At 44.0% G+C, this 12789-nt stretch overlaps 1 protein-coding gene across 4 annotated transcripts in view; it reads right to left on the reverse strand.

Annotated features, from left to right (window-relative positions):
• Positions 1 to 1558: 1558 nt before the first annotated feature.
• Tmem185a (transmembrane protein 185A) overlaps positions 1559 to 12789 on the reverse strand; it is a 95619-nt gene continuing 84388 nt past the window's right edge. For all 4 annotated transcript variants that reach the window (XM_074063163.1, XM_074063162.1, XM_074063164.1 and 1 more), the window contains 4 exons: positions 9169 to 9252; positions 5111 to 5287; positions 4438 to 4561; positions 1559 to 3248 (listed from right to left, as the gene is read on the reverse strand). In XM_074063163.1, coding sequence (XP_073919264.1) covers positions 3004 to 3248; positions 4438 to 4561; positions 5111 to 5287; positions 9169 to 9252 — 630 coding nt within the window. In that variant the 3' untranslated portion in view covers positions 1559 to 3003. The remainder of the gene's footprint in view (positions 3249 to 4437; positions 4562 to 5110; positions 5288 to 9168; positions 9253 to 12789) is intronic.

Raw genomic sequence — 12789 nt, forward strand, 5'->3', positions numbered from 1 at the left:
CCTCCTCCTTCTCAGAACAATTTCGACGGTCTCATTGCTCCATTTTCACACATGAATACATGGTACTTCCACCATATTCACCTCCTTCATCCTTTCCTTGTGCTCGTCCCAGTCCCACTGGGACCTACCTCTGTACAGGACTTTACCTTCCTGTCCTTCATTAAAAAAAAAGACAATTTTTTTCTTTATGATGGTTATACAAGGATTTTCACTGTGACATTTCCTTATATATACCAATACTTAACCTTGTGTTTTTTAGCATCAAAATAAATCTCTGAGAGAAGAGTTCCTAATACCTACACTGATTCTATCATCATGTTCACTGATGTGGACCCAGCGTCCCCATTTCAGGGCCACTTCTCCATAGACTCTCCACACTCTATTCTTGGAACCAACCTCCATGATCTTCTAGGAATTCCTGCGAACCAATAAGGCCTCCACAGTGGAGACTTCCTGACCGCAGGGCCCCAGGCCCTCAGGCAGAGTGGGTAAGACCCAGGGTTCTGCAAGCAGACGTCTGATGGTCTGATGTCACCATCTGTGCCTAGCTACTTTCCTGGCTGTTGGCCTCTGAGATCATTGCTTAACCTCTCTAAATCTCCCTTTCTTCATGGGATCAACAGTGGCACTTGCTTGCCAGGGTTGAGAATCAGTGGCACACACAGGAGCACTGAGGCACCTGGCGGTTGAGTCACGGCTCCTGTTGTTACTTAATAAGGCATTTTTTCTTTTTCAGTACTGGGGACTGAACACAGGGCCTCACAAAAGCAATGCTAGGTATGTACTCTGCCATTTGAGCTATGCCTCCAATCTTTTTTAAAATTTTGTTTGGAGACAGTCCTACTACCTTTGACTGGGCTGGCCTGGAACTCATGATTCTAACATCTCTGCCTCCTAAATAGCTGGGATTACACACATGCACCGAAACACCAGGCACAGGTGTCTTCTTCACCAGCAAGTCTGATATCCAGTGAGCTTAGGAATCCACCTCTATGGCCATCGGCTGCCTGCAGAGAATCCCTCAACCAACAGCAACTGGTGGACTTGTCAATTGTTGCCAGCAATGAGCTGAAAGGTCATCCAAGTTACACTTCCATGGAACCATAGAGATATCTAGAGTGAGCTAGACAGAAACTCAGAGTCTTTGGGAGGGAATCAATCTTCATCTGCTGACATGGCTGGACAAGTCCTCAGCAGCACTCCAAAGGCATTTTCAGTTTCAGAATGATTCTCGAACTCCACGAGCAGTCTAGAAAGTCTCCGATAGGCTTCAACAATGGCAGTGTGTCATTTCCCAGCCAACAGTACAGTCCTGGTGATACCCCTCTTTCCAACCGTACACCCAGCCAATGGTAGACTGTTGGTGGATGACACCCCCTTTTTCCCTCTGTGTAGCCCTCCTGCTGCCCTTTCAAGAGCAACTCAAATCACAAAGGACACTCAGCCACACCTGCCAGCCTCTGCTGCCTATAGCAGCTAGAGATTGCCCTAGATGCTAGCCAAGATCAATTCTAGTTCTCCCAGCAACCTATAAAATAAGATGCACACCATACACATGTAAAATGAGGAATTAGTTTATTGAACAATTACAAGGAGCAGAAATAGTGGACCTAGCTACACATTTTATACACCAAGCAGGAAAGGCTACACCATTCTGGTTCCCCTTTTTCCTGAAACCAGAACAGGTTTTCTGGACTTCCACACTAGGGATGGGATCAGGGAAACAATGGACTTCAATTATTCCCTATTGAGGCCAATTGAGTAGTTGCCCATGTTGAAAACCTGCCTGCGTCTCCTGGGCAGGAGTATCAATGCTCCTCTTATGTCCTTTGGAAAGTAACCTATTTGATTCTGATAGAGGCTACTATGCTTACAGTATTCAGTATTGGGTTCCAGGCTGGCTGGAGCAGTAGAGCCTGGAGAAACTGCATCATCAGGTGATAGCACGGGCATGCCCACTGGTGTATAGCCCTCTTATTGTCAGAAGGCAGAAGGCCAGGCTTTAACAGAGACAGGAGTCCCTGGCCATTTCTGCTCTTAGCAACCTTCTCCAGTGTCTGGCCTCAAGCAGTGCTTTGTAGGTTTCTGCTCGGCAGATTTCCCTGGGTGTTGGAAAAGCACAGCCCTATTCTTGCTTGTCATGGCTGTGCAGGCAGGAGCAGCTACTATTCATGTGAAGGAGTTTCAGGGCATTAATGGCAATGTCCCGTGGAGGTGTAGCACTCCTCTGGGGCGCGGAAGGTGTGCCACCTACTTCTACAGTTTTATGGCAGAACACGTCTGTCTCCAGAACAAGCTTGTAAAAAAATACTTTAACAGAATATGCTGTACAGAACTAGGATTTGACACTGTATATTACAATGCTAAAATATTTGTATAAATACTATACAGGCATGAAGTCACTCCATTGGGAAGGGCTCACTGATGAGGTTATGAAGACCTGCTGTCAGTATGCCCAAAGGAAAACCTCTCCACGATAAGGACAGGGAAAAGCATGGCTGTGCTGTGCCTGAACACCAGGTATGTGCAGACCTGGATACAGTCCCCACTGGCTGCCTGCAGCAGCACAGCTCTGAGCTGCACATGCAGGTAGCCCCATGAAAACCACATCTTCCAACAATGCTTTGATGAGAATTTTAGCACTTCAAAAACTTCCCTGGCCATAGATGCTCCTTCTGCAGGCCTAACCAAGCAGCCATCCCAGAGCAGGCATCCCCAGGTGGGTACCATGGGGACGAGCACATGCCTCAGGCGCCTAAACTGAGGAAAGTAGGTTCCTCCCTCTCTGATACGCCCCCTGGCATCCATATCCATGGATGTCCTCGGTCTCCTGCCACCTCTGCGTCCCATTGTGGTGAGTGGCTGATTGACACTGAATGCAAACGAGGCATGAGATGGAGGTCCCTGGAGGCCCAGCACCATTCTGGCCTGGGCGGGGGAGAGGCAGAGGAATGGGGGAGAGTACAACCCAGTCCACTCACGCTCTGGCCCCACAAATGCCCTTTAGTCTGGCATTTCAATATTTAATTTGGGAGGGGGGAGGACGTACTTTCCAGGGCTCTGTGTAATAACCACCCTGGCCTTCTTGCGAAACATAGGAGCAATTTTAGGAGGTTCTGGAACTGGGGTTTCTTCCATTTCTTCATTATCTTCATGGTGGAGATCGTATGAAATATTTCCGTATTCTCTCAAAAATGGGAAGATTTCAAGCAGAAACTGGCAGAAATCTTTGCGAATACCAAACCACCCTGAAAAATAAGAATTTTGCTTTTCAAGCTGTAGGCTTTCACATTGCTTTTCTTTCCTGAACTAGGTTTATTGGCACAATGTACCAATTTACCCAGAAATAAAGATTGTCCAAGCTCCAAATGCTCAATAACGTGAAGAATTCAGACCTCTAGCTCCAGGGTTCTCAAAGTGGGGACCCTAGAGTAGCAGTGACATCATCCCAGAGCCTTGTTAGGAGGCAATTCTTGAGCCGGCCCAGGCCTCCTCATTCAGAAATCAGGATGGGTTGGGTAGTGTGGGGCCACTTTACCTGGCTTTTCAAGGACTGGGATGAATGGTGGAGTTTGAGAGCCCCTGCTTGCTCTGGTGGTTCTCAAATACCTGTGGTAGGACCTAGACCATGTTACTTTCCTTCAATCTTCCCTGCCCAAATTAAACTCATGCATAAACAAAAGCATAATCTGAGCAAAAGCTTTCTCTTACCCTCTGGAATCTGAGAAGGGAGTTGGTCAAGGCCAGTACTTATGAGCTCATGAGCCCTCTCCGAGCTAGTTTCAAGGTTCACTCTCCCTCTCTGTCACAGGAGACTGTCAATTTGGTGCTGGCTCTTTCAGGGCACAAGCAGCAGCACAGCCTGGTCTGCAATCTAGGCTTCCCCCTACATGGGCCGCCGGTGTGCTAGTTGTCTAGGTTACATCCAGTGCAGCTCAAAATATTGTGAACGGACCCACCTCAAAGATTCAAAACTACATGCCACAGCATGCTGGTGGAGAGATAGAGTGGTCTAGCCAGGGACAGCTGGCAAGACTCTATGATGTCATGGGGAGGGGGCATGGCAGAACGGGACCTAGGATGACTCCTAGGTGTCCAGCAGAAGAAAAAGGTTTTTTCATCTATCTTCCTGAACTCTGGGAGAAAGGACTGTGAACCCCATCTTGAAGAGGAGGACACAGGAGTTCAGATAGCCAGCCTGCCTTGTTTCACCCACTTTCCAATTACAGTGTGCACTGGAGGCAAGCTGTATAGGCCAGTGTTTCAGAGCAAGTGTCACACCATGTCCTAACCTTAGAACATTACAGATGTTCCTCAGCCTCTTCCTAGAGTCCATACCAACTCGTAAATTGCGGCCCTCAAACATCATCCTTTCATAGGGCACAGGCATGCATACATGCACCCCCCCACAGGGCTTCTGAAAGGCTGAGTACATACAGTGGTTTCCTCCCTTCTGTCCAAATGTAGTTGCCATCAGCGTGATCAATGAGAGCCACAGGGGGACAAATATTGGAATACAAGAGAAAGCATTGTGGCCATCCAGTTTGTGAACCAGCAGAATCTAGAGAAAGAGACGCACAGTCAAGTTCTTGTTGATACATCTGAAAATGGACAAAGTCTGCAGCTGCCTCACTAGGTGGGTTCTCCCCAGGCAGGTCTCTGAAGTAATAAAGCCAACACAAGAAATGGCAGAAAACTACTCAGATGAGAACCAGATGAACTTTTGCATCCCTCCTCAGGACCAAGCAACATCCATCTGCTTGGAGATACCTCATCACCAGTTTTTTAAGAAACTCTGCCTGGGGTTTGTTCTAAGAGTCCCCTATACCAGAATTCTCTACAGAACTCCAATATCCAACTCTCTTTTTCAAAAAGTAGAAGCTGGACACATGTGGATGCACCACAGCTGTAGAGGTACACTGATCTCTGCCAGCACCCCTGGCTCCCCATCCCTGAGGGGAAAGGACATGTCCTCACTGCCCTTTCCTCTAGGCCTTCTCTCCAGCAGGGGCTCACTGGGATGTCAAGGGCTAGCTTTCTAGCTATACAGGGTATGGTCAAAATAAGTGTGGGCTTCAGAGGCCAAGGAGGTATCCTGTAGAAAGCTTACCTCAAAAGTAAGAAGAGGCACGACAATGGTCATCCAGCTCAGTGCCATGGTTATGTGTGTCCTTCGCTGTTCTGCAATCACATCCATAGAGCGCAGGAACAAGACAGACCACACGATGTAATAGAGGACCACCAGGCACAGGAAGGACATGAGGATCCACAGGGGGACACACACCACCTGCAGGGAGAAGTGGACAGATAGTGTCTTTAGATTTTACCCCAGCCTCTGGTGGGCGCCATTGTTCTAACCTTCCTGGGTCAGTCAAGAAAAGGCAGTGCTACTCAGGACTGCCATGAGGACAGCATGGGAACTAAAGTGTTCACCATTGGGTCTGCCTGCAGGAAATGCTGTCATCAGCCCACATTTCCTTCAGGTGACAGCCTTGCAATCTGGGCTACTGCCTCTGCATGTCCTCCCTTCACTCACATACTGCCTCACTCTCACAATCACTCATTTACGTACTCATTCCCTCACTCTCGCGGTCCCCAACATACTCACTCTCAGCCACTCCCCGCACACACTTATCTCCTCATTCAGTCACTCCCTTACACACTTATTCTATCATGCCAACTGTCACTTATACTGACTCTGTCATGCTCGGTCACTGACTCATTCAATTACTCCTTCCTACACTCATTCCATCATACTCAGTTACTCCCTCCTTCCAAGAATCACTCCCTCACTCATTCATGCTCAGTCACTCACACTCACTTCCTCCTGGTGAGACACTCCCTCACTCTCATTCACTTCCTTCCTCACTCATCCACTCATACTCCTTCACTCCTCCATCTCAGACTAACTCCCTCACCCTGAGTCACTCCCTCATTCTCAGTCCCTGTCTCCACTCCCTCACACTAACTTCTTCACTCATTCACTCCCAAATTCACTCATACTTTTTCATTCAGTTGCTCCTAGTCATTCACACATTTACTCCCTCCCACTCGTTCACTCACTCTTACTCACATACTCACTCTCACGGCCATTCACACATGTCACTCAGGCTTTCCCTGTGCACACTATTATTTTACCCTCACATACTCTCTTCACAGGCACCTATCTGCAACCTGCTGGAGGTTGTGTGAAGTTTCTCCATAAACTTCAGCTGCCTGGGCTTCTACCCTCACCCCTACCAAGTTAATGAATTTAGCAGATTCATGTGGGGTATATCGCATCACCTGACCTTGTCACCATGCCAGGGAACATTCTGAGTGTGATGTTGTCATAGCAGAATGACCTTGTCTTATTCACACACAAGCCTACAGGTTAAGCCCTGGGGGCATCACCCAGCCAGCCTCCCTAACATCTTGTTTCTCTCTACTCCTGCAGCAGGGATTATTCAGTTGTCCTTTTTTATTTTCTTAATGATCATATTGTAAACTTGACTGGATTTTTTGGTGCATATTTCTAAGTTCTAATACCTGTACATTGGTATAGGCTCTACCTTCTTCTGCCACCCTATAAAACTCCCTCATGCTGCTCCTCCATTGTCATGCTGTAACTGCAACACAACCCCTGGTCAACACAGATCTGTTCTCTGTCACTGCACTTTGTCTTTACAAGAATGTTGTATAGATGGAATCATTCAACAAGTAAACTTCTCTCAATGAGCATAATATATCTGAGATTCACTCAAGTTGTTCCCTGTAGCTTTTTGTTATGGATGGCATTCCGCTGTATGGATAACCCAAGTTTGTTTACCTCCCCACTCACTGCAGGTGGTTTTAAGCTCTGGGAAATCACAATCAAGGTCAGTAAAAAAATTGTGTCCTGGTTTTTGGGTGGCTATGAGTTTTCATTTTTCTATGGTAAATACCCAAGAGTGGACTGCTGGGTCACATGGTAAGTGCACGTTTACAAGAAACTGCCAACTTTTTTCTGGATTGACTATACAGTTCTGCCTTCCTGACAGTAATGCAAGAGTGTCCCAGTTTCTCTGCATCCTCCCCAGCACTAGGTATTGTCAGTACATTTTTTTTAATTTTTGCCAATTCTAATATGTGGTAGGATCACACTTGGTTTATTTTGCCTTTCCCCGATAGGTAATGGTGTTGAGCATCTTCTCTTGTGCTTACTCAGCATGTGCATATGCTCCTCGTTGTGAATTGTCAAAAGTTTTTTGCTAGTTTTTACTTCAGGCATTTGTTTTCTTATTTTTTTAATTCTTAGAATTCTTTGTATATTTTGGGTATAAGTCAAAGTTTGGATGTGTTTTCCAAATATTTTCACCCAGTCTGTCTCCTGTCTTTTCCTTCATGCCATTTTAATTTTAGGAGGTCTGAATTTATTATTTCTCTCTTTTATGGACCATTATTATCGGTGCCATTTTAAACACTTCTTCAACTAAATGCATGCCCTCAAAATTCTGTCCTATGTTTTCTTGTAACAGTTCTGTAGCTTTACATTTTACTCTTAAGATATATGATTTAGATTGATACATGATTTTTAAACCTCCTAATGAACTTGAGTTTCTGGATTGTAGGTTTCACCAAAAAGTCTTTGTGTAGCCTGTCTTCCCCCTTCTAAAACACATCTGTGAATTCCATTCAAGGGTGGAATAATAAGTGTTTTTGACGGCTTTATTTGCTCTCTTGCTCATAATGGGAAAAGTGCAATCAGACTGCTTCATCCACTGGCATTAACAGGGGAAATTCCTCTGTTCACTTGTTGAAAACACTGAAAATTACTAATCTTTTTTCCTAATTGTACCTTATGCCAAAAAAGTTGTTCTTGACTGGATTTGTGTCCTCCATGTTGTAACTGAATCACTTTTGAACTCAATTACCATGTTCCAGCTAGAACGTCCTGAAGATGTAGAATGGGTACCTATACAATATTTTTTATTATGAATGTTCTATTAAAGACTATGTGCAGAAGTTATAAATATCTTTAATTTTGGAAGCTATGCTCCCTTAATTTTTTCCCTATCTCCAAATGAATATTCTTGTTTTTTACTGTAGTTTTTATTTTTTTTTAAAAAGGTAAACTATGTTCAGTACAGGAAATGTCTCATGCACAAAGGTACATATCAAATAAGGAAACCAAGACCAAAACCCAAACCGGAACCACTGGCATAACCTCATGCCCCAGGAGCACTGTAACTCTTCTGCCTTTGCTCTCAGTCTTCTTTCTAAACATGTACTAGGTGAAAGAATACTATATTCTCTAATGTGTAACTTGTCACTTATCTATGTATACTTCCTTCCATTCATGTATCCATGTACAATTTTAACCAAATACCCATTAACTGAATGTACAGTTTAGAAGCATGACTTATGAGCCCATCCCCAGCAAAAGTGTAAACTAGTACAGGTTGTCTGAAAAGCAAGTTTGGCAGTGTGGCATATGTTTTTAAGAATCTCACAGTTTCTACAAGTAAGGATTTTTATACACAAAAAATATACACTGCAGGTTGAACAGGAGGAAAAATTTCTGATGTTTATAACACAGTAGGATAACTATGACTGACAGCAATTAATTGACTATTTCAAAATAGCTAGGATTTTAAATATTCTCAACACAAAGAAATGATAAATGTCTCAGGTAAGAAATACACCAATTACTCAGATTTGATCATTAGACCTAATCATTACCCATGGTAAACATGTATTGGAAGGTCACACCATATCCCATAAATTACAATTAGTATGTGTCAATTTAAAATTTAGAAAACTTACATATACACACCACTGCATGTTTTTAAAATTGCAAACACTCTCAACAACTGAAATATTCTGAAATAAGGGGATGGTCTGAAAAATGCAATTGAAGTACACATCAATTAAACTTCAAAAGCTGTGTTTATAAAGATATTTTATTGAGCTGGGCAAATGCTTATGGTATGCTAGGTCAAAAAAACAGAATACAAAATTTTACATGCAATATAATCCCAACTATTTGTACAACAAGGGAATAAAAACACTGTGCTATCTCCCAGTGGTGGGATAACTAGTTATTATTAGTCCATTACCTATGCTTGCCTGTCTTTTCCAAGTTTCCTAAAATAAACACAAATTACTTTTATAGGAAAAAAAAGTTTAAGGATTTAAAAAGTTACATACAAGCCATGGCCAGTGGATGATCTTGTCCAGTCTTAAGGCAATGAATATAAACTGCAGAATGTTGACAGAACACAGGATTTCTAACTAAAATTGAACAGAAGAATCAGTTAAACAAAATAAAAGTTGTATTTGGTATTGCACTTATTTGGGTAATACATTAATAGGCACAGCAAATTTTAATGCAGTAAAACTTTTATTATACTGGAAACTCCTGATTTTGGGCACTAGAAGAGCACAGCAATGCTATGCTAGGAAGTGTGCACTGGTCTCCTAGCTCATCCATCTGCTCCGTTGGTGCCCTGACCCTTCTGTGGCTAGGCTAGAGGCCTGAAACTGCTGGCCCAATAATAACCTGGTTTCCAGGTGTACAGAGAAAGAGGCTGTGGACCCTTCCCACCATAAGCTTCCTTCCTGCCCCTACCAACAATCACCTCTATTTGTAACCACCTTTGTACTTCTTTTTTCCTTGTACCCAGGACTCAGTTCAACATCTCACCCCTTCCTTTCCAGCTCCTTTGAGGACTCTGTCACATCAAGCCATCAATTATAGATTCTTTATTGCATCTTTAACCCCATTCATACCATTTATCCTTACCAGTAAGAAACAAGTTATCTATCTCCCATTTAAAAAATTCCCACATCCAATAAGCCCATCCCTCCCATGATCCAGTACCCCTCAGCCTTAGCTCTGTTCCTGCTGTAACCCAGCTTTGTGAGACAGAAATGGCTACAGGAGCCACTATTGCCTCATCTGCCATTCCAAGTCCCCTCTGTGCCCACCCCACCAGGAACTTGTCTTCATCAAGGTCCCTGGTATCAAAAGGCAGCAGAACACTTCCACTTGCGTCTTGAGCATTTTTGCAGCGTGTACATTGGTCAATCTCTCCGTCTATCTTATATTCCTCTTTCTGGGCTTCAAGAATTTCAACACAGTCATAGCATCCTGCTAGTGCACTGACAAGGTTCCTTTTTTCTCTCTTTAAATGGTGATGCTCCACAGAGCCTAAAACCCCATCCCCATTAGAGACTCTGAACTAGCCCTCCTAACTGCCCTCCAGTCCCAGTTGTGCAGGTGGGTGCCATTTGACTCTTTTGAGGCACTCTGAATGATACTGGTCCCCGGTTGAGCTCATTGTCCCTCTCCTTCTAATTACTGCAAGGTACCAAAACAGCCTGATTTCCTAAACCACAAACCTGGGAAGCACCTCCTGTTGTGTTCTCCACACTCTCGTATTCAGTCAAAATCCTGTCCATTTTCCCATCCAAACTTCTCTTGAGTCCCTCATCCATTCTCTATCCCCATTATGACTTCCTAGTCAGACTTTGTCTCTCCACAGCTCCCTTAGCTTCCCTTCCTCTAGTCTGGATGACCCTTTGTTCCCAATTGTAGCCCGACTGTTCTTCCTTCTGATGACAGTCCTTGTCCTTGTCTATGGAATGAAAACCTGTGACCTGTCCCACAAAGTTCTCAGTCCATCGGGCATTTAGTGACTCAGTAGTTCTCCTAGAGATCTCTAGGCCAAAAGCATAGTTCCACTGATTTAAGGAATTAGTTCTAAACACAGTGATTCCATACTAAGTCATTTGAAAAAGTAAATCATGTAAGTCAAAATAAAAATATTTTTACTTCATTCTTTAAAACCACAACTAATTCCTGATGACCTGTGTGTGCCTGTCAGGTAGTACACAATTCCCCCAAACTGTGGAGACAGATAAGTAACTTCCACTCTCATTTCCTGTTCTTCACGAACATCTTCCCACAGTACTAACTTTTAATGACAGCAACAGCAGAGACCCCCCCTCCCCAGTTCTTAAGTGATCTGGCATCATCAGAAAGAATGTAATGTGACCTAACAGTAAAATCATAAACTATTTCAAGCTAGGAGTATGACATGGCCACTATATGGTACCCTATGAGTTCATTAGGGTGCCCAGAGGACTCTGGTACATGTTTTGAAGGCTGAGAATGTGGGCCCTGTTCAGTTCACCTTTGTGTGGAGGCTCCCTTTCCACAGCTCCCACACTTTGCTCCTACCTCTTTGCTCCAGTCACATCTACCATGGAGTCCACACAGCTGACAGGTTTCTTCTGCCTTAGTATGCTTAAAATATGCCCTCCTCCCCTCCCAACACGGGGGCCCACTAGCAGACCCAAGTTCCTCCTTTACATCTCTGTGATAGCCTGCCCCCAGTCATTCCCTTGCCACTCACTGTATGTTCTCCTCCTTCAGTGACAAAAAAGTCAGTATGCAGTTCAACTCTGGCATATTGTTTCTTCCCATAGGTGCGAATTCCAAGAGAATGAATATATGAAAGACTTACTTTCTGGAACTCATGCCTAATGTAATTCTAGCCCTGGTATATGCTTTCACTTTCTATAAAACAAAAGTACATGTTTTCATAGGCTTCTTAAACTTTCTTCTCAGCCCCTGTCTAACAGTTTGTAGATAACTCTATCAGTGCTCCTTAGCCTGGGACAGTGCTGCTGGAGGTGGGTGGTACTAGGAAATGTGAAGGATTACTTTCAAATGTCACAAAATCCAGGGTGACAGACACTCATCTTTACTGCATAAGGGTCAGGGATAAGTGTCCTGCAAAGCATAAAACACTTGTTCAACCCAAACTTTCCTATACAAAATGCCAATAGCATACCTCCTTCCTCTACTGAGAAATGCTGGAGCAAATAGGTTTGGATTTCCATGATTTTTGTTTGATGGAAACTTTTCTTTTTTCTTTTTTTTTTTTTTTTTGCGAAACTGGGGCTTGAACTTAAGGCCTACACCTTGAACCACTCCACCAGTCCTTTTTGTGTTAGGTATTTTCAAGATAGGGTCTTATGAACTATTTGCCCGGGCTGGCTTTGAACCACGATCCTCCTGATCTCTGCCTCCTGAGTTGCCAGGATGACAGGTGTAAGCCACTGGCGCCCGGCTGATAGAGGCTTTTCTGATGATTTTTAAAGTCTGGATTTATTTCATTTCCTCAGGTAGTAGAAACAACAGGCTAAGGAACAGAGGCACAAAACAGAAAAGTGTGGATGACTAGATGGAATGGTGCCTATAAACCAAGAGGGAGGTCAGACTGGAGTGAAGCTAGGCAAGGAGCTTGTAAGTAGTAGAGAAAGTGAGGTTATAAATAGGAATTTAGGAGGCAACAACACATGAAGGCAGTGGATGCAGGAGTGTCAACAAGGTCATTCAGAGCAAGTATGAATAGTAAGATATATCCAAGACCAGAACGCTGAAAAACAGCAACTTGAAAGGAATAAAACTCAACAAAGGAGAAGACCAAGGGACAGAGGCTATGTGTTAGAAAACTTTTCATTGCTGTGACAAAAACCTGAGCAGAACAAAGATTTATCTTTTTCTTTACTTATTTTGTTTTTGTAGCATTGGGGTTTGAACTCAGGGCCTCATGCACTTGCTAGGCAGGTGCTCCTACAGCTTGAGCCACTCTGCCAGTCCTAAACAAAGATTTCTCTTGGCTAATGGTTTCAGACCATCCTGGTGGGGAGGGCATGGTGGGAAAGTGCGCCTCACAGCATGGAAACCAGGAAGAAAAGAGAGAAAAATGCCTATGCTCACTGGCTTTCCCGTTTATTCATCTGGTCCCCCAGCCTATG

This window comes from Castor canadensis, chromosome X (assembly GCF_047511655.1).
Source record: "Castor canadensis chromosome X, mCasCan1.hap1v2, whole genome shotgun sequence".
Lineage (NCBI taxonomy): Eukaryota > Metazoa > Chordata > Mammalia > Rodentia > Castoridae > Castor > Castor canadensis.